Genomic DNA, 22,759 nt, shown 5'->3' with positions numbered 1-22,759 from the left:
CTCCCATGACCCATGTGACCCAAATGGGCCTGCCAGGACTCCTACTGAGGACAGAGGAACAGGGTCCAAGGGCACTCAGAGAGAAGAAGCAGAGGTGAGTCAGATGGAAGGTGGCTCCAGGCAGGACCCCCAGCCCCCTGCCCATAGGGATGGAGAGCCACTCACAGAAAGGGGGTCGGCAGCAAAGGCAGCCACGCTCCGGCGCATTTCATTCTCAGTGCCACGCAGGGGGATCAGCGATACGCTGCCCAGCCGGACCTCGGGCACTGCCCGGGAAACACGTGAGGGCTCTGAGGGCCACACCAGGCCATCGTGCTGGGGAGCAGGGAAGAAGAGGGGTGCTGAGACCTGGGCTCAGCTTTGGCCCAAACACTCAGCTCCAGATCCACCCACCTTTCCCAGAAATGACTCCAGCTATGATCTGAGGTGACACCCTCAGCTTTGATCCCAGCCGATATGAGAAGCAGCTGTTAGGAGAACATGACTGTAGTCCTGGCAAAACCCAGCCAGTTATGTTACCCAACAACTCCCATCTCCCGGTCCACAAACAAACTGCTCCAGGAACGAAGCACCAAACGCCTGCATCCTCTCACCAGGAACCAGGAAAACTACAGAATCTACCGTTTCCCTCTAGGCTTTGACTACTAAAAGGACTCAGCCCAGGCCCTAGTACAGTATTGTTTCCCTTCTCCCTAAACAATTCTGAGCTCTCGGATAAAGACCTCTGTTTTAAGTCCAACCCCTCTGACCTTGCTCAAAGTCCCAGCCTGCGCCCCACACCAACCCACTGCAGCAGCCACCTCCTTGGACGCCTCACCTCCAGGCTCAGGCCCATGGTCCATCCTCCCCTGTATGCCACCCCCAGAGTGAGCCCTCTCAAATTCAAACCTACACACCACTCTTTCTTGCTTAACATGCTCCCTTAAAACTGCTGACTGGGTCAAGTTCAGCTTCCTTGGCATGGCCCTCGAGGGTTTTTGAGATTTTGCTCCTGACCCCCTTCCCAGTGCCAGCGTCTTCTCCTTTTACACCCCCCTGGACGATCTGTAGTCGTTTTGTCATGCCTTTGAGTAATCTGTTCCCTTTGCCTAGAAGCACCCCCCCACCTCTGCTTGACTGTTCACTCATCCCCAAAGACTCAGCTCCCACGACATCCTCTCCCTGCTGCCTTCCCCACACACTCAACCAAGGACAGGGGTCTGCACCCTTTGTCTCTAGCATGCCTGGCTCTGGGATGAACCACAGTGGGTACCAGGAAGGGTTTCATGAGTAAAGGAACAAACAACATGAATTAAAAGCAACTCAAAATTTGCTTGAAGAATTGGTGGCTTAAATAGTGAAGAAGCAAATGTCCCATTCACCACAATGAACGCCTGCTCGGGACCCCACCCAACACCCACCCCCACACTCTACACCTCGTACCTGCACAAAGAGAAAGGTGGCAAACCACTCCCGGAGCTCCATCTGCGTCTCACAGCAGAGGTACCTGCAGGGTGGGGCACAGGTCTGGATGCTACCAAGGGCCAGGCTAAGCAGGGAACACCCTGCCCACCTCCCTGGCCCAGGGTTCAGGGCAGGGCATAGGTCTGGACAGTGAGAGGGACCCATTCAAGGGGGGCAGGCTATACAATCTCTCCACAGCCCGAGGTCTCGCTCACCACTGCTGCTTCTCGTGTTTCTCTGTCTCGTGCACCACAGTGAAGCCCCAGCTGTGGAGGGGGGTGAGTGGGGTCACTTGATAGCCCCCAGAGGCCTCACAGCCCAGTCCCCAGGATAGAGCACCGAAGCACGGGCCAGAGCTGGGAGCAGAGTTGAGGGCCTTCTCACAGGAGTAGCATATCCTAGCTACTGCCTCTCCTCTCACAGCCCCCCGGGCCCACCCCAGGCCTGCCTAGTCCCTCAGATGAAACCAGGCACAGCTAGAAGATGAGAGGAGAAAGTCAGAACACCAAGCCTGATGGCTCCTTAAATTAATAACAATAATAATGGCTATGCATCATTTTTCAATTTTTGAAAACATACAACCACCCTTTGAAACAACTGTACCATTGTTTTTCCCATTCAACAGATGTGGGAAGTGGGGCCCAGAAAGGTCCCAGGGATCGTCAGTGATAGGGTTTTAATCCAGACCAGTGGTTCTAACATGAGCAAGTATCAGACTTCCCTGAACGGCTGTTACAGCACAGACTGCTGGTCCCAGCCTCTGGATCCACAGTCAGCAGGTCTGGGTGGTACCCCAGAAGTTAAGTTTCTAAGTGTTTCCAGGTGAAGCTGATGCTGCTGGTTTGGGAGACCACACCTTCAGAACCACTGAACCAACCCATCAAGTTCAAAGCCCCCAGATATGCCTTCCCCATCTGTTCTGAGCCCCCCAGACCCCAGCTGCAAACCTATCTCCCCAGGTCCAGCTCACCAGGTGGGTGGCCGGAGTTTCTTCTTCACTCCCAAGTAGACTTTGAGGCTTTTCAGGGGCCACTCCTTCTCAGGACGGTGACTCTAGGGGAGGGGGAGGGTGGAGGGAGAGGATATTTCGGTCAGTCAGGGTGAATGCTGGGGCACTTCTCCTAACTAGGTACCTCCCTCCTCCCTCACCCAGCCCCCTTTGCATCCCAGCACCAGGAATCCTTCCTGACAAAGCGCTCCCTGGTCACAATCCAGCCCAGTGAAGCCCCCAGGCCTCTCTCCCTGCAGCAGATCAGACAGTCAACCCTCAGTCCCCGAGGCAGCTGCCCAATGGGAGTCCAGAGCAGCGAGTCCCAGGCCCAGAGGAAGAAGTCTGTACATCACCCTCTGGCACCAAACTGAACACGTATGTGTGATCTGAGAACTTCGGCTGGTTGCTCGAGTCTGTTTGTCTAGGGTTATTTATCCCCCATCCCTCCCTGCCCCCACGGAGGCTCCAGGGTTGACGGTGTGAACAGAAGGCTGTGAGGCCAGCAGATACTAGCTCTTTGGCTCCCTGAGAGAAGGCCAATGACTCAAGCTGAAGCAGAACAGCTGTTTAGTAGACCACAGGAAGAACTTCCCAATGGTCTAGGTCAGGAAGCAAGACCAATGTACTGGGGAGGGGTACCAGGTCATTGACATGCTCACCGCTGGCCCCACCTCTGCATATGGGTCTGGGTTTGGAAGGAGCAGGCTGGCTCGAAGACAGGGGGACAGGAGCAATGACCCCCCCCACCAAGGAAGAGGTGGTTGGAGGTCAAGCTAATGAGCCTTCCTCCTGCTCTGGGAGCCACTCACTCGAAGCCCTGCCCCCACCAAGCACCCCTGGAGCCAGCAGTGGCACCAGAGTGAATGGCAGGGGAGGGGGACTCACTTACAACCAGACCTGGGGGTCAAAGATTGAGCCAACCCCATCTTGTTTCCCACCATTGCTCCTAGACACCCCAGGCATGGCTCCTCAGCAACAACAAGAGGGAACTAGGGGATGGCCAGGGGAGGTGGACAACTTGGGGGATTAGTGGACTCCCTATGAGGTCACAAAAGGATGAATAGCCTAGGGATCAGTGGAGACAGGTGCTGTCATAAGTTGTGACTTAAGAAGGGCTTACTAGGGACCCTTCACCCTGTTTTCACTCCTGTCCCCCCAATGACCAGGGCCCTGATGAATAAGCCCTGTGTCTCCTATAGCACCTGACCTGACGATGGTCATGTGCCCAAGAGGGACTGGGACAAACCAGGCCGTAGGCAAAGAATGATCCGAGCTGCAGGCAGGGAGGAACCTGGGAAGCGGGAAAGGATATTGGGCTGTGGATGTGGGAGAACAAGGTGTGGGAAGAAGACGAGGAGGAAGCTGCATGCAGGGAGGCAGGGCTGAGAGCACTGACAGGCAGGCTGCAGGCTGAGGGCAAGCAGGCAGCAGGAATGGAGAGGGGAGACAGGCTGGAGAGACTGGGCTGCAGCCATGGCTCTGGCCTGAAGAGGAGCATGTGGGGAAACCAGGCTGCCCCGATGGGAGGCATCAGGCTGAGGGAATGAAAAGCAGGCTGCAGCCTCAGAAGTCAGGCTGTGGTACGAGGGGAAGTGAAGTGGAAGCAAAGAGTCAAGTCAATCAGAGTGAAGGGAACAGGCCCGTGGGTGTGACAGGAATGACAGTTCCAGTCCGGGTGTGCAGAGAATGGTGGGAACTGAGGAATTCAACCCAGGCTGTGGCTCCTGGAGAATCTGAAGCAGCTATCCCCAGGCCTCTGCTTTCTTGAGCTCCTGTGTGCATGGTGCATGCTGAGACAGGAAGGTGGGGGAGGGGGCAAAGGGAGCCTCAGTCCATGTAATCTTTGGTCCCCAAAGAGTTCATCTAATCGACCAGCTCATGTTTCCAGCATCTCTGAAGTCTGAGGTCACCAGCAGAAAAGGAAGTTTACCCCTTGATGCTCAAAGATCTCTGCCAGAATCAAGATCTTTCTAGAATGTGCCTTTCCCAGGTGCCTCAGTCTTTAACAATGGGAGACTCCCTGAGGACATGGCAAAGGTTCACACATCCTGAATGCCAGGGATTATCTCCAATGTTCTGTCCTGTTGCTCCAACATTACCAGCACCTCGGTAGCCAGAACACACCTTCCTGGGGCTTCTGTCAGGCCAGAGGTGCTGGTTGCCACTGGGGAGGGCACCACTCACCCTTGTACTTATCTGCCTCTGGCTGCAGAGTCCTTGATTCCATTACTTCAAGGAAGAAAAAGCTCAAACTTTGATGCTAACACATCTGGATGTGAATCCCAACCTACCACTTAGAGATAGCCTGAAGCAAGTCACTCAAAGCCTGCTTTCTCACCTGTGGAGCGGGGACAATACCCCTCCACCCAGGACAGTAGTGAGGCTGCATGGCCCAATATGTGAAGGGTGGTTCCCCAAGCCTGGTTTGACAAGCAATATCATTGTACGTTTCCTTTTCCTAGCTCTCCTGCCTTCTCCCCTCCATGCCAAGGGATCAGTCACTGCTTCTCTGGCTGCCTCAGCCATCCTCCCTCCTCTCTGTCCACACTTGGGCTTGGTCTGCTCCAAGGGACTAGTGCCCCTAGAGGGAGGGGGCCAGGGAAATAACATCCCAGAACCAAGGGGGACTGACCAGAGGGGTGGACAGGCCCAGGAGTAAGGATGCAATCATAGAAGGAGGCCAAGGGTAGAAGAGGAGGCATTCCCCACAGGAGACAGCTGGAGCCTAGGCTGCATTAGCAGGGGTAGAATGTGCAAAGGAAGGCAGGTAAGGGTCCTGCTCCATCTGCTCTGCTTCCTCCACGGCAGCCAGGCCTGTCCAGATGTTCTCAGGAGACAAGGGGGCAGGGTGGGCTGGAGACACTGGTGGGGGTCACTGTGGGAGCTCAGGCTAGTCTCCTGGGCTTAGGAACACATTTCTACTGCCTGGCCCTGAAGGGCATCTATGTTCTGTGGCCCCCAAGTCACAGCTGGGACCCATAGGATTGTCACAAGAGGCCTATTCACAGCTAAATCTGAGCAGCAGCCTGCTCCCAGGCAGAAGCAGCCTTCTAGGTCTAGGGCAGCGCTGTGGGAGGGTGGATGAGCTCTCCTCTCCCAGGGGTATGCAAACAAGGGCTGGGCACTGGCCTGGGAGGTGGAGAGGAATGTTCCCACGGGTTGGGAATGTGTCACAAGCCTCTGTAGCCCCCTTGGCTTAGGGTCAGGACAGTAGCGAGGACATTCTGATGGTCCTGGAATTCTCTCCAGGGTTGAAGAGGGTGGCTCCAGAGGTACCAGGAGTTAAGGGTCAGTTCTCTAATTCAAACCTAGGGGCCTCCGTGACTGGACCCACAGCCGTCACACTGAGTCCTTTGGAAAATTCTAGAGCATCACATTGACAGGGGACTCCTACCTTGGAGAAAGGGCTCTGGGACAGGTTTGGGAATGAAGGGAAGGAGCCTAAGCCATAAGCCCCAGGGTAGGGCCATGCTGACAGGCAAGGGGACAGAGAACCATGCCTGGAGACGGCCAGGAGCTCTGGCTGTGTCCCTGTGCTCCCACCAGGCTCACTTGGCCCCCAGGTGGTGTAAGGCAGCTGGCAGCTGGCCCACAGCTACTCACGGTCTCAAGGGCCCCGATCCACGGCCTCTGGCTCTGTTTGATAGAGGATCAGGGTTACGGAGGAAGGCAGCCCAGGTCCAGGGCCAGGACAGTGTGCGCTGCGATGTGTGGTGGGATGTGGCATGTATGTACAAAAGATGTTGGGGGAAAGGTTGCCAGGATGGAGTCTGGTCTGGGAAGACACCCAGACTGTGGACAGAGTGGGCCGAGCTCTGAAGCAACAAGACATGCATGGGCCACAACTTGGGCTGTCCATGTAGCATGTCCTGTGTGCCATAACAGGGCACAGGCACAGGCACAGGTGAAAAAAGCACATGCCTGAAGTGATGGATCCAGGTACCAGGGCCTCGTAAGGCTACGGAACAGAGCAGAGTGGCCACCCAGGGCCACAGCAGGTGTGCCCCTGAGAGTCATCAGCTCTCCCCACTGCTGTGTTGGCCGAAGACCCCTCAACGGGGGTGCTCCCACTGGCAAACCCCAGGGAACGTTGTGCGTGGGTGTCTGTGCACTCAGGTGCTGGTGCCCATCACAAGGCAGGGCCCAGCGGGCCACTTACCCGGATCTCCTTGTAGAGCCGCAGGCAGCTGCTGTTGAGGATGAAGTAGCGATCGTGGAAGCCACCTGAAGGCAGGCCCAGGCCCAGGAGGCTGCGGTCCTCGCGGAACTTCATCATGCCGTGCTTGGTGTCGCCCACATGGCTGGCTAGAGGAGGACAGGAGTGGGCATGAACTGCACGAACCCCCTACGCATGGACCCAGACACCCAGGGTAGGGTCCCAAGATGAAGGACAGTGCCCCATCCTACCCCAGCCTCTGAAGAGGCCTGCCTGTCTGGCACCCCTGCCTGAGCTGCTCCTCCCTGGCACCGCCAGGTCCTGCCCCAGCTCTGGATGGAGGGACCCACCCACCTGCCAGGCCCTGCAGGCACCACCCACCCAGATGCAGCACCTACCCAGGTACAGCAGCATGGCCTCCATGGACTGGTGCTTCTTCACCACCAGGTAGCTGTCTATGCCCAGCCCATGCAGGATGGGCAGTACCTTCTCCGAAAAGTGCAGGGGGCGCTCTGGGGAGAGGTCACATCCACTGTCACCAGGGCCACGTGGCCTGACAGCACTGAGGGTTGGCACATGGACACACATCACCTACATGTCCACTCCCACCACCTCCTAGCACCACCACACATCACACCCTGACCACCTTCCCAAGCTTCAGACACCACACGTCCTGCTGGGAGCAAAGCTGCTCCCACCCAGCATGTCCAAAACCGAGCCACTGAGCTCTCCTGCTGGGTTCACGAGGAAACACAGCCCCATGCACCAGGCGCCCCAGCCCCCACCACCCCTTCTCCTCTCAGCCTCCCTCCACAGGCTGAATCTCTCTGCTTTGTCCATCTCCTTTGCTGTCCCCCGGCCATGTTACCATCTTCTCCTCAGACTATACTATGGCCTTCGAGGGGGTCCCTTGCGTGCGCCCTCATTTCCCACCCTCTCCTCCAGCTCTCTCCATGGAGCAGCAAGGAGACATGGTTTCAAACCCTCAGCCCCTACCCCTTCACTGGCCTTGCACTGCTGTCAGGCCCGAGGCCCTGAGTGGCCGCCTCTGCCTCCTTGTATCACAGCCCCACCGGGGGCCACCACCCCTCACTGCCCCTATCTCAAGCTCGCTGAAAGGGTGCTGTTTCTGGTCCATGTTGTTCCCACTGCCCGGAAGCACCTTCCCCTCTTTTTACCAAGTAACCCTTTTCTTCCTTCACATCCTAGCTCAGGGACTCCAAAGCCAGAGACCCTGTGGTAAGTTCTGGTGGCGAGGTGGCCCTTTCCTGCACAGCCGTCAACAGCATAGTTGTACTTTACTGATGTGACCACAGGATTCATGTCTCTATTCCATACCAGACTAACCCCAGGAGGGCGAGGACTGTGTTTGCCTCCCCAGCCCAGTGCCTGGCACTCCACGAACAACAGAAAAAATGAACAGATACCCTCACCCTCCACTGCCATCAAGACAATCCTTCACCCTAAAATGGTTTTATCACCCCTTCACTACCATAGCGCCTTCTCAACACCATCACAACCATCCTTACCTAAACCCCTCTAACCCACCCCTCTAGCCCACCCCTCTTGCATGGTCATCACCACCCACTGCTCCCTTCACCAATGGGGTCATCTGCAATCCCATTATCAAATTCAGCATCACAATCCTTGTAAGCAACACCATTCTCATTGACACCTGAGAAAACACTGTCAGAGCTGACACCATCTACCTCCTTCATTTCCCTGCCATCAGCAGCACTACGACCGTGACCTCAAGCCCCACCAGCACACTGTTACCACCATTACTGAAATCACAGTGTGACAGCAACACCTGTCATCCAAAGCCCCTTTTACCACCACTGTTCCCACACGTCAGGGTAGGGGAAGACAAACTGGGGCTGCCACCCAGACAAGGACAGGCTGGCACCACATCCTGCATCAAACCTCGTGGTCACCCACCTGTCTCCTCCCTCTCATTGACCTCAAAGCAGGTCCAATAGTCCTTCTCCCTGATGCTCACACTCCTGCGATCCAGGATCTCCAGAGTGAGCTCCTCAGCTGTCATGGATGCTGGAATCTGCAATGACCAAGGAGAAATCAACCTATCCTATCCCCTGTCCCACCACAACCTTGCTGTGTGATCCAGGGGCTAAGCCCACCCCTCTCAGGGCCCTCTGGAGTCCTGGAATGCAGGGGGTGTCTCTGAGTGGTCCTGATGAGCTGGATGGGGAGGAAGGGAAGAGACAGGCCAAGCACCACCCAGATGCCCTGCTCTCCCAGCCATCTAAGTCTGTGCATGGCCCAGCCTCACTCTTCTGGCCACTTGGCTTCTAGGTCCCCTGCCCCCACCTTGATATGCTGCTCAGCATCTGCCTTCTTCTCCTCCAGGTACACTGTGCAGATGAAGTCACCAGCGTGCTGTAAGGAGATAGGGCTGGATGCCTGGGGAGTGGGTGCAGGTAGATGGCCTGAGCCCCCCACCCCAGGTCCTGTCCTTCACCTGGGTCCCACTGGCAGTGCCAGCCACACGCATCTTTACAATGGCAGTGATCTCCTCCCGCTGCTTCCTCAGCTCCTCCTCGTCCACCTGGGAAGGGGGAAGGGGCAGAGACAGATGGTCACTGCTGCCCAAATGGCTCAGCCCTGCCCGCCACCACCCACTGGCTAGGGACGCACACTGAACACCACCACATAGTGGTTGATGAGGTCTTCCACCACACGGCCAGCCTTGTAGTCCTGCCCATCTGTCTGGAAGAGTGTGGGCCCAAACACAATAGCCAGGTTGTGTGTGTTCATCTGGTTCGTGTCTGAGAAGCACTGGACGCTGGACAGGGAAGGACGGAGGCACTGAGTGAGGAATCACCCAGAACTTCCTCACCTCATCTTCCTAATTCCTGACAGGTCCATGTCTGGAGTGAGCCCAGGAAAGGTCCTGGTCAGTGCAGACTACTAATTAAGGGAAAGTGGGGACAGTCTTTTTGGTCATGTCTTGGGTCCTTAGGAAGCTGGGAGACCTGGCCAAGGTCCCCAAGGTTTCAGCTAGGGAGCTAAAACCTCTACGCTCCCACCTGCAGGAAGTAAGTTGGGAGACAGTGTCTAAGATTAGGGTACCTCATAAGTCAACACTCAGCTCCCAGGCCTACCTGGTTCCTGGGGGAGGGCAGTCAGCAGGGTTGGGAGTAGAAGAATCTTCTCTACCTCATCCCCCCAGAGCCTTGCAATAGCATCGCTCCTCACCAGTATAGGTGGCTGATAAGGGCCTTCACTGTGGCCCGGTTGACGGGGGGAAGACGTGCCAGGAGCTCTTGGTACCTGGAGACCTTCTTCTCCTCGTCCACAATCTCTGGGTTGGGGGAGATAGATCAGGTCAGGACCCTTCCCCCCAGGCCCCAATCCATAACCACCTACCCATCCCAACCCTCTGGCTACTCTGCCCTCCTCCAGGTCAAATCCTACCAAGCACTCAGTAGTTGCCAGCCATGTGTAGAGTGACAACAGGAATGAGACACAGGAGGGAGCGGGCCTGAAGCCTATCCGCTGGGGCATGTTTAGCTCAAGTGCATAATGGGGAGGGGCTGAAATCCTGAGATAGGAATGGACAAGTCAGCAGCATTGGCCCAGATCTCAGGCTAGGCATGGGGTGCAGGGCCCACCTGAGGCCTCCAGCCAGGACAGGCGCTGGGCTCGAGTGAAGAGCCCATCAGGCAGGTCTCGCAGGAAGCGTTTGAGTGCCGAGGAGACATCATCCACATGTTGCTCGCCCTCCTTGAGGCGCACAGAGCGAGCATCCTGCCGCAGGCTCTCCAGCAGCCGCTGGGTCTTTGAAGTCTGTCCACACTTTCGGTAGATACCCTCAGACGTCAGGCCTGGAGAGGAGTGGGGAGCTAAGGGCAGGGCAAAACTGAGGGGCCTAAGGCATTGATCATGGGGTGGGACCTCGCAGCTACTTTCACAGGGATCCTGGGAAGGGAAGGCTTGGCCTCTGAGGCAGGAGGTGAAAGTCGCTCTGGGCCGGCCAGAGCCTGTATCATGGGGCAGGGCTCACCACACTGCGTGATGTAGTCCACACAGCGGTACACAATTACTGGGATGTCCGAGTCTCCCAGCTGCTGCTCCGACAATGTATCCCCTGAGCTGCCCGCTGCTTTTTGGATGGAACTCAGCCATCCCGCGAAGTCCAGTCGCCGTTCTCCCTGGATATATAGTGTCCTGGGCCCCGGACAGTCAGTCACTTTGGGTCTAGCCCTCCCCCTCCCCTCGCAGGCCTGTCAGACTGCCACAGGGTTCTCAGATCCCCTCAGGAAGGCCAGACCTCACCTCCTTCGCTCCACCAGCACCAGCACCTGGTTCTCGCTGTCTCCCTGGACAGCTGTAGAGAAGCCAGTAGAAGTGAGCCCAGGCCTTGTTCATGGTCCCCAACCTGCTCCCTCTGGAGGCTCTCTGAACACACACCCCCCCTGGGACCCACCCGACAACACATGGGGGTCACTGAGATGCACCCTAAGGGTAGGACAGAACATGAGAGGGCAGGATGGATACTTCTGGCCAACGCAGAGTAGCATTCAGACTTCTAGGGAAGGGCTGGAGAGCCTAGGATATGGTTCCCTAGAGGTTGGGGCCCCAGGTCTGGGTCCACGCACAAAGCTCCTGCAGTTTCCGCAGTTGCAATGGCTCTTCGCAAGGCCCCTCTGGGAAGATGACATGGAGCTCGGAGCCGGTGAGGGAGAACCAGCCCTCCTGGGCCCGCTGTAGGCTCAGGCCAGCTTTGTAAGGTAGGCGCCCAAGCCGCTCAAAATCGCGGGCCAGCAGATCCTCAGCCAGGGGAGGCACGAAAGCCTGAGGGGGGAGGCCGGAGATAGCATCAGCCATCAGCACCACCTGCCCAGACACCTCTGTCCTTGGCTTGTGGGTGCATAACCACAGCCCACCTAGCTGCCTCTTCTCTCTTCCCCAGGGCAGCACCCAGCTGAATGAGTGAATTTGAGTATATCATGTCCCACACCACACCCACTCAGATGTGCCATTCTCTGGAAAACCTTCCCAGACATCAGAGAAGGATGTCCCTTCTCTGTGTCCCCAAAGTGCCAAAGCTTCCTTGCCCTCTGCTGTAGCACTGATTATACCGTCATTGCTATCTGGACCCCATCAGCATGGGAGCTGTTGAACAGCCAGGACCAAGACTGATTCATCTGGGTCCCCAGGGCTCTGAGGAATGACCATCAGGAGCCCCACAGACGACTGATCAATGAACAGGGGTATGATAAAAGTCACAGGCCCTCATAGCACAGGGGACCCAGAGGGCACCTGGCTCTAGTGCCCTGGGCAGAGAGCTCTCCTCTGAAGGCCCCCTGCCTCCTTCCTCCAGGATAAGGAGACCAGTCCCTGCTGGAGGCAGCACTGCCCATCCTAAGACAGCTCTGCCCGTCATTCATTATTAAACATGTATTGAGCACCTATGGACTATAAGGCCCACATAGTTCAGCTAGGTCTCTCACCTCCCCACCGAGAGCTGTAAATCAAATTAGCCCCTTGGCCTGAGAGCCTGCCCTGTGCTGGCTGCTCTCCATCCTGGGGCAGCTGGGATACATGGGATCCACCAGGAGGTCCCAACATACACCCTGCAGGACCCCCTCCACCTCCTCCCACTAACCCAGGCCCACCTTAGCAATGCACTTGACCCACTCATGAGCCAGCTCCACATTGTCCAGTCCAAACAGGTATACTCTCTCTCCCTCTGTGTACACCTCAAAGGTGTGCTCGAAGCTGTAGATACACAGGCCAGAGTTCGGGCTCACCCCATCCTGCCCTGCCCCGCTCCCCCCATCACTGCTATTTTCTGTCCCACCCCCCGACTGTCCTTGGGAGTGCTCTTCACTCGGCCCCCTAAGAGTTGGTGGAAAAGCCCTAGGCTGGGGCCTCAGGAGACTGGTTTAGCCGCTGTACAGCCCCAGTTTGCTTTGTGACCCTGGGGAGGTCCTGCCCCTTTTTGGGCCTTTTTCCCTGTCTTCCCAATGGAGGGGGGTGGGGTTGGGATCTTACAGCAATAGGAGTCTGTGATTCTGCCCAGGGGTGCTTACCCGTGGGTGTCAGGAGGAGGCACTGCCAGGCACACAATCTCGCTGGCCCGAATCTCCCCATTGGGGGTCACTGCCCGCTCATTCTCATAGTAGCTCAGGACCCCGTCACTAAGGACACACCAGCGTCGGCTGAACTCTGGAAGAAGTTGGTCAGGGGAGCCATGAGGGAGCCACCCCCTTACCTGAGAACCAACTCTGCATCCACCCTGGGCTCCCATACCCACCTGGCCCGTGTCCTCTTCATTCCCACTCACACGCTTCCCCCAATTCCACCTTCCTCTCTGCAGCCCTGCAGACCCAGTACAGCCCACACCTCTTCCCGGACCACTGCAGCAGCCTCATCATTGCTCTCCCGTCCTTGCTTCCTCCAAGACTCAAAAGTGATCTAGCAAAACCAGATTCTGTCCTTCCTCAACTCAAAACTTTCCCATTACCCACCCTCTTGTCCTCAGAACAAAGGCTGTGCCCCTCAGCCTGGTATTTAAGGCCCTGCTGGGTCTATCCATTCCCCCCTCTCCAGACCCCTCCCTGACCACTCCTGGGCACATACCCCACCTTCCTGCTTTTCTCATCCTGTTCCCTCCCCACACCCTTCATCCTTCAAGGCCAGTCCAAATGCTACAGGAAGCCTTCCATGCACCCCTCCCCCTCCTGTACCCCACCTCCTTTGCCGGAAGCACCCATTACTCTATACTCTGCCTCCTCTTATAATGCGCTGAGGAGTCTGACAAGATTCCATAAAGGAACAGAAATAGGAATCCGGGCCAGGAAAGGCAGGAGAAAGAAGAGTATGTTAAGACCATCCAGATTCGTGTAGTTCATAGTATTAAGCGTCACACTGGCTCAGGGCTTCCTGGCACCCGGGACAAAAAAGATGACTCAGGCAGTTACATAAATGACATCATCAGGCAGAGAGAGGTAGGTTGGGACAGTGCCTCAGGGGTAATGAGGTGATGCACAGCACAGTTTCAAAAAAATCTCTCTGGGAGTTGGAGGGTTTCATCCGGGGATGCTGAGGGATGCAGTGAGTAACGGTCTCGACAATGTTCCCACAGCAGACACTGTCTCTCACCTTATCTACGAGAACATGACATTGCCCTCTGACATAACACTGTGTGTCCCAGAACCTGCCCCAGTGCTGGGCTCCCTCTAGGAGAACCAGCCCTGCCTTAGTCTCTCTTTATCCTGCAGACAAATGCCAAGTGCCCACTGTGTGCTCGGCACTGTTCTAGGCTCCGGGGGCTACAGCGATGACTAAGAGAAGCCTGTTTCAGTGGGGTACAGAGAATCAATAAACAGACCTATAAACAGATTAATAGCAGATTGATGCTATGAAAATAGGTTACAGTAGGGTAAATAGGGTGTGCTAATTTTGGATGAAATGGTCAGAGACGAAGTCTCTAAGGAGTGACATTTGAACAGAGACCTGACTGAAGTGGGGACTGACCATGCAGATATTTGGTGACAAACCTTTAAGGCAGAGGGCACAGGGAGGCCCCGGTGGCAGTGAATATGCATGCCTGAGAAGCAGCAAGTAGGCCAGGAGGCTGGAGTGGAGCGAGTGAAGGGAGCAGGGTCAGAAAGCTAATGGAGCGGTGACATGAAAGTCCTTGTAGAATGTGGTGAGGACTGTGGATTTACTCAGAGCTGGTGACAAATGGAAGACTGAGGTGAAAAAGGGACGATGCTTTAGGCTTAGTCATCCAACTTCCTAACACCCACTGGCTCCCGATGCCCAGCACAGGGCCCACACCAGTAGATGCTCAACACAGGCTTCTTTAGTCTGAGGGAAATAGGCAGGGATGTGCTCTGCAGTGCTGCGCCCCGCTTACATCCTGATCATCCCTTTTATTAAGCACCTACAGTGTACCAGAGACCACATCCAGGAAGCCCTCCAGAGTGACTCTGCCAGAGTGCACTGGCCCAGCAATCTGGCCGTCCTGGCTTTTCAGGCCCTGCCACCACGCCACGCCACCTTCCCGGGCACCCACCTTCCCGGGCACGGCGGTCCTGCAGCGGCTTGCCAGCAGAAGCAGTCTTGTAGAGGAAGCCGCTGTGGCTCACAGTTGGCAGGACAATTGAGTAGTGCTTTTCCAGGGGCTTCATCAAATCCTGCCGAGGTACCTCTTTTGGGAAGGGGGAGGGTAGAATGGCTACCTGGGTGGCCCCCCTACCTGGGTTGGGCATCCGAGCTTGCATTTAAGTCACCGGCCTGGATCCCCGACCAGCACCCTCAGGTTCTCACTGCCACATCCAGGATTCTGCCCCAGCCATTCTCCACCTCTCCTAACGTGTGCAAATTCTACCCTGTTCCTAAGGCCCAGCTCCAGTACCAGGAAGTCTCCTTAACTCCCAGCCCAGCCCAACCTCCCTGTTGCCTATTGAGGCAAAGGGCCAGCACACTGGAATGAGAGGGGCCTTGAGCAAACTCGATAACAATCCCCAAATGGAGGTTTATCCCACATGATGCAAAGCCTAAGGAAGCAGCCTGGCTTCAGCCCTGCTCCCAGCAGTCCCAAAACCCAAGCCAGCTGGGTGGTCTCCTGTGCCTCCCTGGACACCTGGGCTCTCTCCAGCATGGAGCACCCCACCCACCCATGGCCCTGAGCCCAGAGCCCTGGCCGAGGAGCTCCACCCTCAGTCCTAGGATGTGGCCCCAGAGGCTAGCCCTGGGCCATGACCAACAGTGCTCACCCCCACTGTCTCTTCCTCACCCATCCCAAGAGTGGGAGCCAAATGGGACCCAACCCCAGTCTGTGACAGAGACCCACCCAGACAGAACAGCAGACAGGACTGCTATGGTGAGTCACCTGCACATGGAGAAATACAATAACCCCTCTCCCCCCACACACATAAAAAGCAACACAGACACACTCTACACACACAAATCCCAAAGCCCTCAATACCCCCAGGTGCAAAGAAACAGATCCACAGCAGCTCCGAGAGGCACGAACACTGGCACACAGATGTCACATGGAGGCCCACATTACAGGTCAGGGAGGGACCCACAAATACCCAAAAATGCAGAGACAGAGACACAAAGGGACACATATGAAGAGAAAGCCAGAAGCACAGACACTGACATGCAAACCTAGACACACTCAAGATCACACACACTGTTGCACCAGGAGCCTCAAGGAGCTGCAATTACAGCTCGAGGAGTATGTGATCAAACCTCTCAGGGAGATACACAGCCCCCCAGACTCTACCCAGCATTTGCTCCGAAGGTCCAGACCCCAGCAGCAGGGAGGCCCCATCCCTCAAGGAGGACTGTCCCACCAGCTGCTTACCCGTGGTCCGGTTGTTCCGAAGGAATTCCATCTGCAGTGTCTGCCCCGCCTGCTCGGCAAGAGCCAGAGGTGTGGGGGCCTCAGGGTCCCCTGAGAAGCAGTTGACCCCAGCGCCACAGCCCAGGAGTGCCTGGGTCTCAGCCAGGTCTGTGGTAGTGACTGCGGCACACAGGGCCTGAGGGGTGGGAAGAGGAGGGAGGGAAAAGTCAGTTCCAGGAGGAGTGTGGGGCAAATGGGAAAGAGAGAATGAGAAAGAGAGATAGGAAGAGGAAGGGGGCACCCGGGTCTGGGGGGCCCATCCTCATGTTGAAAGAGAGAAGATGGAGGAAGAAAAACAGAGAAGAGAGGAGGAGGAAGAGAAAAGACAAAGGCAGAGAGGGTGGGCAGGGGCTGCCCAGCAGAGGCCAGGGTCCCAGCAGCCCAGGTCTCACCCCTGCTGACAGGCCCCAGGACCCTGTCAGTTGCCAAGCCTGTTCTCAGGAGGATCTCAAGCTCCCTCTGCCTTGTGGAAGGGCAGAGAGGGTTGCTTTGTAGCTAATTCCTCCCACATTTGAATTCCTCACCGCCTGCCCAGCCCTCCCAACCAATAGAAGTTACCGCCCCTCCTAGCTGGCAAGCCAAACTGGGCTGGACTGGGGGCTGGATGCCTGGGTTCCTGGGAGGTGGAGGCCTGGCTCCCACTGGGCTTCCAGCTGGACTGAGCTTGCCTGGGTGGAGCTGACTGAGGGAGGGGCTGAGAGCCCACCAGAGGTCACAAGGAGCATCCCCCTGCCTCGGAGCAGGCTACCTCCCACTCAGGCGGAGCCAGCCAGGACCCAGGGCTTGGCTCCCAGCCTGTCAGGGCCTGGGGCCCATTCGGGGCCTCATCTAGAGTGGGGTGTGGATGGGGGTGGGTCAGAGCCACCAGCTGTTTTTCATGAGCCTGACAGGAAATAGCATCCCCATCAAATTCACTCCTTTTGGCAGGATACAGAAGGAGCAGGACAGAGTGAGGGAGACAGAGAAATCAGCTGGGGAGGGAAGCAGACAGATGTTGGGGACGGAGACATGGTCCAAGGGTCAGGCCTGGCTCCTCCTTGCTTTGTCTCAACTCTCCCTGTGGCTTAGATAGGGCCCTTCTGCCCTCTAGGCCTGTTTCCCCATAGGCCAGCTCATCACTCAGAGCTGGTGGAAAAGATGGGTTGCAATGGTAAGAAATGTGGGGACAGGAAGAAAGGGGGTGGTCTCAAGGGGCCCTGACAGTGTAGGGAAAATGGGGTGCTCTTAAGGGGCCCCAGAGGCCCAGTGACCTGACCTTGTCCAGCTCCTCCTGGTTGCCAAAGAGTGGATGGTAGCGGCGGTACTTGCCCTCGAGGTATTTGGCCTCCAGGTGGCACCGCCGGGCACCAGGGCTGCTGTTGGGCTGCAGGGCCTCACTAGGGGGCACACTGGCTGCCCAAAAGCGGTTCCCAGAGGCATTGCCCAGCTGTAAGAAGAGCTGCAGGTGTGGGCAAGAGGTTAGAGGCAGCCTATGACAAGGGGCCCCATGTCCTGCAAAATCTTGGTTTTGAGGCTGTCAGGCTGGCTGGGAGAGCCAGGCTACCCACTCACTTTGCCATCAGGGAAGCTGAGGGTAGGCCTGTTTGTTGGTGGCCTTGGGTGCTCCCTCACCAACCCTGGGCCTGAGCTCAGTGACAGGACAAGAGGCAGACAGTATGACAGGTACACACCCCAGGCCTAGAGTCTGGTTGGGGGCCTTGTTATTTCCCCACCCAGTCCCACATCTGGAACTTTGCATTCCCGAGACTATCACAGCTTGGGGTGGGGGGTTAAGCAGTCAGCCAATGGGGTGAGCAGGAATTCTGGAACCATCTGGTGTCCCAGATATTCCTCTAGAACATTTTCCAGGGGCTGGGTCTGCAGCTCCAGAATCAAGGCACACACCCCAGTTCCTGGCACCACAGGACTGAGCCCTACAATCAGCACCTGGGCTCCTGCAAGGGAAGAGGGGCAGGAGCAGATTCTGGAGGAGTACAGGGGTCTAACATTCAGGGTACTGATTTATTGTTTCTTTCACTCTGCTGATTATCTGTTCCACTGCCATTTCCTGGGCCCCCCACCTTGCCCCTTTGTCAGGTCTTGTGTAGGGAGCTAGGGTCACATTAGAGAACAAAGCAGAAATAGTCCCTGCAGCTACTGACTCACTCAGTGACTTTGGGCAAGTCATCCTCTGTCCTTGGGCTTCAAAGTGTGGATCTGTAAACTGGGGACTCGAACCCTAATTCACAAGGGATGTGACACCCAAATTGCTCTGGAGTCTGCGGCTGGGCTGGGGCTGCCAGGAAGGCCCTGGATCCAGCCTCCTGTTGCAGGTTCTCCCCTATAACTACCACACATATCAGTACCTGGGCACCCCAAGTACACAGACAGGCACAAGTGTATATGAGTGTGTGCCCCTGAATACATATACTCATACCCACTGGCGCACATGAGTAGAGATGAAATGAAGTAAATATTTTTGGTTTTGCAGGACACAAAGTTTCTGGGGTGGGTGTGTGCGTGTGTGTGTGTGTGTGTGTGTGTGTGAAACTATAAAAACATTCTTAGCTCACTGGCCAGCTTACTGACTGCCAAAAATCAGCTTTTCCAAAATCCACACCCACTAGATGATCCCAAAGGTCTCTTCTAGCTCAAGGATGCTAGGGTCTGTGAGATGGAGGAAATGGGGTTGGGAGACCCAGGCAGCAGCTAGATCCCAAATACAGGTGACCAGCAGAGGTCTCCTCACCTCGATGAGTGTTTCCGTCCACACCTTCCTGTCCATCTTCAGGCTCCGCACTTTGGAGACGCCAGCACCCATGCCACGGTGCTCCCCTGTAAGACAGGGGGCCAGGTTGGGTCCTCTGGGCTGTTTCCTTCATAGAGCACTCACCTCTTGCCCCACTCAAACCCCCAGTGCTCATCCAGGGACAGCCTGGGAGAGGCCACAGCAGGACTCAGGGGCTAGGCCTGCAGCTCTACCCCCACACAGCTCCAGAGTCCAGCTATACACCACTGCTCTCCACACCACAGAACTGAATCCAGCAGTATCACCAGGGCTCCTGCAGCAGCCCCCAGCTGGCTCCCTACAGGCCACTCTGCACACAGCCCAGTCAGAATGATCTCTTGAAAATGCAAATTTCCTTTCTTCAAATCCCTTCAAACCCCTCAAATGGCTCCCCAGAATTAGATCTAAATTCCTTACCTGCTTCTCCTCCAACTGCATCTCATGCTTTCCCCATCCCACTCAGGCACACTTTTCTCCCTCATCTTATCTCCCATGCTCATTCCTGCCTTAGGGCCTTGGTACTAACTGTTTTTTCAGCCTGGATTCTTTCCCCCACTCTCCCCAGGACCCTCTACTGACATTCAAATCTCAGCTGACATGGATACCTCTGGAGAGGGCTTACCACAGACATATTTTCTGCCTAGCACTTGTTATTACCTGACACCTCTACTGGTTCTAGGAGTGCCTAGAACTACCTGGCTCTGGCTTTGGCCTCATCTGCTTCTACACATCTCAGTCACCCTCACCCTTCAGGAGCTGATGCCTTCCTAAACTGGTCTCCAATCCAGTCATTGCTTTTCTGCACACAGACCTCAAGGCCTCCTGGACATAGGCCCTAGATATCCCACAGGCTTCAGAGTTTTTCACTGAGCTCATAAACTTCCTCAAACTATTCTTCTACCTGGATCCACATCTCCAACCACCCAAAGCTGCCACCTGGGCACTGTCAGCTCCTAAGGGAACCACATCCCTAGCACCTGACACACTGTCTGGCATATCACTGATCCTCAATAAATGTTGATTGAATAGGTGAATGAATCTTGAGCTCCACCCTTTCTTTAAAATTCCCTAATCTGTCATTGGGAATTCTGTGCCATAGATCCTAAACATCCCTCGAATGCTCTCCGTCACCGCCCCAGACCAGGCCTCCTCTTCCTCCTCTTCTCTCTCAGCTCCAGCAGCGGTCGCCCTCTAACTCAGCTTCTAACCAGCCAGAGTGTGACGCACAAATCTGACCAAGTCCTCCCCACCACTGCCTCCCAGCCCCTCTGAATGAACACCAGCTCCTCCCTCTGCCTGGCCCATCGGCCACTCTTGCCTGGCCTCGTTCCACTCTTCTGATGGGACAGAGGTGCTGGACCCTAAGAGGCCTGGGCTAAAATCCAGACTCACTTACTTGCCAGATGACTCCAAACAAGCCATTTTCCCTGTTTGTGCCTCAGTGCTCCACCCATGATGTGAGAAGTTAAACCCCTGCCCTGCAATGTACAGCTTAAATCCTGGTGGGAGATGCTTGGTGCACAGGGGCATCTTCATAAACAATCTCTCACTAGTGTCTTCACTCCAGCCCTCCAGACAGACAGACACTGACCACCCAACACACCAGTCCTGTCTTGCCTTGGCCCAGAGCTCCACCCCGACACTCACCTGCACAGCGCTTGCAGATGACGACACAGAGGTTGATGGAGGCCCAGTCAGGCTGGGCAGCCCCACAGTCAGCACAGAGCCTATTGGGGGCCACGGCCCAGATGCGCTCAGCCACCTCCGAGGTAGACAGTGCCTCCGCAATGGCTCCCTGCATGGCCTCCAGCCACTGATCCTTCTCTGGTTCTGATTCGGCTGAAAAGCTGGGGACACAGGAATGGGAGGGAAGAAGGCTGGTGGAAAAGGGCTCAGAGGCATTTGCGGGCAGCATAAAGGGCACAGCATGAAGTAGGGGGAACAAGGTATTGAGAGCTCAGTCAGAAGAGCGAGGCATCCTGGGTCTGTGAGGAAGGTGGGCGTGAGAAAGGCAAGGACCTGAAAGATGTGTGAAGGCTGCGAGAGTCCTGAGGGGGCTCTGGCCTACCCAGGGTGCAGCAAAGGCTGCTGGGAAGAAATGATACCTGGGCTAAGACTTGAGAGATGACAAGGGCTTAGCCAGGTAAAGAGGTGGAAGGGCATTTTATACAAACAAAGCAGCATATGCAAAAGGGCAGGATGGCACATGAGAGATTCAAGGACCTGTGGGCAGGATAGGCACACTGGCAGAGAGGAGGCTGGAAGACAGATAGGGACAAGCTTGTGCCAGGCAGAGGAAGGCAAAATGTACTGAGAACAATGGAGAAGCAGTGGAGAGTGTCAGTGGGCAGGAGGAAGAGAGATGACTTCCCCTCTGGCTCTCTTTCCCTGTTGTCCCAGAGTCACATGTGAACATTCAAGATTTGGCTCCACCTATAACCCACCGCCATGGCCAAAGGTACTGCTGCTGCAGATGCAATGGATTGCTAACACTGCTCTACGTGAGGTGCTGAAGACCATCTCATCCACAAAGGCCCAGCAGTGGAATCTATGAAGCTGCCAAGGCCTTAGCCAGGTGCTAAGCCCGTCTTCATTTACTTGCATCCAACTGCGTGAGCCTATGTACGTCAGGCTGTGGGAGCCCTTGGTGCTAAACATCAAATCAACCTAATTAAGGTTGATGACAAGAAACTCGAGGAGTGGGCAGGCCCCGGTAAAACTGAAAGAGAAGGACAATGCCACAAACTGGTTGTAGTTGTGTAGTAGTCAAGGATGATGGCAAAGAATCTCAGGCCAAGGATGTCATCAAACATTACCTCAAATACAAGAAATAGACATATAAAACCTTAAGGAAAAAAGACCCCTCTGGTGGTCAGAGACAGACAGCCAAAGAGTGAGGAGGCAGGTCTAGGGCCAGAAGGTTCACAGGCCTAGGGCCAGATGGTGCGGGGCAGAGAGGAGGGACCAGCTGGAGGTGAGAGCAACGGAGGCAAGACAGGAGTGATGATGGGTATACACAGGGGTGAGCAGCAGAGACAGGGGTCCCCATGGGTGAGAGAGGGGGCCCAGGAAGAACAGTGAGTTGAAGAGGAAGTATGTCCATAAAACTATTAGACACAGAGGGCTAGACCTCAGTGAGTGATGGGGGCTCACCTGAAGATGCGGTAGGGGGTAGTAAGATCAAAGCTACGCCGGTCCACTTCCTTCACATTGCCCACGCTCATGTCGATGAAGGTGATGCCAATGCCCAGGCGGTACTCCTGGCAGGCAGGTGGGAAGGAGTGAGGGCAAGGCCTGGAGGGTGGAGCTCAAGGCCCAGGACGGGGTAGAGAGGAGGGGGAGGTGGCACCTTAGGGACTAGAAAGTGGCTAGGAAGTAAGTAAGGGAGGGTTCAGGAATCTAGCTCAGAGGCCATGCAGTAAGAAGATGAGAGGGTAATGCTTAGGGACCAGACAGGGGAGGGAATCAGAATTAAGGGCAGAAAGGGCAGGCAAAGGGCTCAGCTTGGACAAGGGAAGAGAAACAGAAAAAGGACAGGGCTAAAACATCAGATGGGCAAGGGAGAGGCCAAAGGACCAGGTAGACAAGGGAGTGGCTGAGGGACCAGTTGGGCATGGGGCAGGGCTGAGGGGCCAGGTAGACCAGGGAGAGGCTGAGGGACCAGGTAGGCATGCGGTGGGGTTAAGGGACCAGGGTGGGCACGGAGCAGGGGAGAGGTTTAGCAGCCTGGCCCACCCCTTCGCACCTCCAGATTCTTGTAAAGCTGTACTTTATCTCCAACCACAGCCACGTACAGTTTATTTTTGAAGCCACGTAGCTCCAGGCTGCCAGCATAGTCAGGTAGCTCTGAGTCTTGAACACCCGACAGAGAAGCACTAGACAGCCGGGCCCGGGCTCGCTGCTCAGCCACTGCCTGCTGCAGGGCCTGCATCCATTCCTTCCGCTCCGCTGTGGGAAAAGGGGGAGGAGTAAGCTGGAGCTCAGCTTGGCAGGCGGCCTCTAAGAACAGGAAAGCCT

The 22,759-nt window shown here is 56.0% G+C and overlaps 1 protein-coding gene across 6 annotated transcripts in view; it reads right to left on the bottom strand.

The window, feature by feature from the left end:
• The window catches only part of ARAP1 (ArfGAP with RhoGAP domain, ankyrin repeat and PH domain 1), a 40,235-nt gene that overhangs the window by 2,498 nt on the left and 14,978 nt on the right, over positions 1–22,759 (bottom strand). For 4 of the 6 annotated variants that reach the window (XM_036258695.1, XM_036258693.1, XM_036258692.1 and 1 more), the window contains exons 8-32: positions 22,488–22,690; positions 21,896–22,002; positions 20,390–20,589; positions 18,704–18,789; positions 17,231–17,413; positions 15,937–16,111; positions 14,638–14,772; positions 12,647–12,782; positions 12,230–12,332; positions 11,210–11,405; positions 10,887–10,938; positions 10,615–10,778; positions 10,223–10,435; positions 9,807–9,912; positions 9,246–9,393; positions 9,070–9,156; positions 8,919–8,987; positions 8,529–8,646; positions 6,989–7,102; positions 6,594–6,739; positions 6,038–6,070; positions 2,414–2,496; positions 1,659–1,709; positions 1,423–1,486; positions 166–315 (exon numbers count right to left, since the gene is read on the bottom strand). In XM_036258695.1, coding sequence (XP_036114588.1) covers positions 166–315; positions 1,423–1,486; positions 1,659–1,709; positions 2,414–2,496; positions 6,038–6,070; positions 6,594–6,739; positions 6,989–7,102; positions 8,529–8,646; positions 8,919–8,987; positions 9,070–9,156; positions 9,246–9,393; positions 9,807–9,912; positions 10,223–10,435; positions 10,615–10,778; positions 10,887–10,938; positions 11,210–11,405; positions 12,230–12,332; positions 12,647–12,782; positions 14,638–14,772; positions 15,937–16,111; positions 17,231–17,413; positions 18,704–18,789; positions 20,390–20,589; positions 21,896–22,002; positions 22,488–22,690 — 3,122 coding nt within the window. The remainder of the gene's footprint in view (positions 1–165; positions 316–1,422; positions 1,487–1,658; positions 1,710–2,413; positions 2,497–6,037; positions 6,071–6,593; positions 6,740–6,988; positions 7,103–8,528; positions 8,647–8,918; positions 8,988–9,069; positions 9,157–9,245; positions 9,394–9,806; positions 9,913–10,222; positions 10,436–10,614; positions 10,779–10,886; positions 10,939–11,209; positions 11,406–12,229; positions 12,333–12,646; positions 12,783–14,637; positions 14,773–15,936; positions 16,112–17,230; positions 17,414–18,703; positions 18,790–20,389; positions 20,590–21,895; positions 22,003–22,487; positions 22,691–22,759) is intronic. The other 2 variants (XM_036258694.1, XM_036258691.1) reach the window with 1 other exon arrangement.

Source organism: Molossus molossus, unplaced genomic scaffold (assembly GCF_014108415.1).
Source record: "Molossus molossus isolate mMolMol1 unplaced genomic scaffold, mMolMol1.p scaffold_m16_p_13, whole genome shotgun sequence".
In the NCBI taxonomy this organism is placed as follows: domain Eukaryota; kingdom Metazoa; phylum Chordata; class Mammalia; order Chiroptera; family Molossidae; genus Molossus; species Molossus molossus.
The sequence above is the reverse complement of the archived record's forward strand: the minus strand, read 5'-3'. Positions and strand labels throughout refer to the sequence as shown.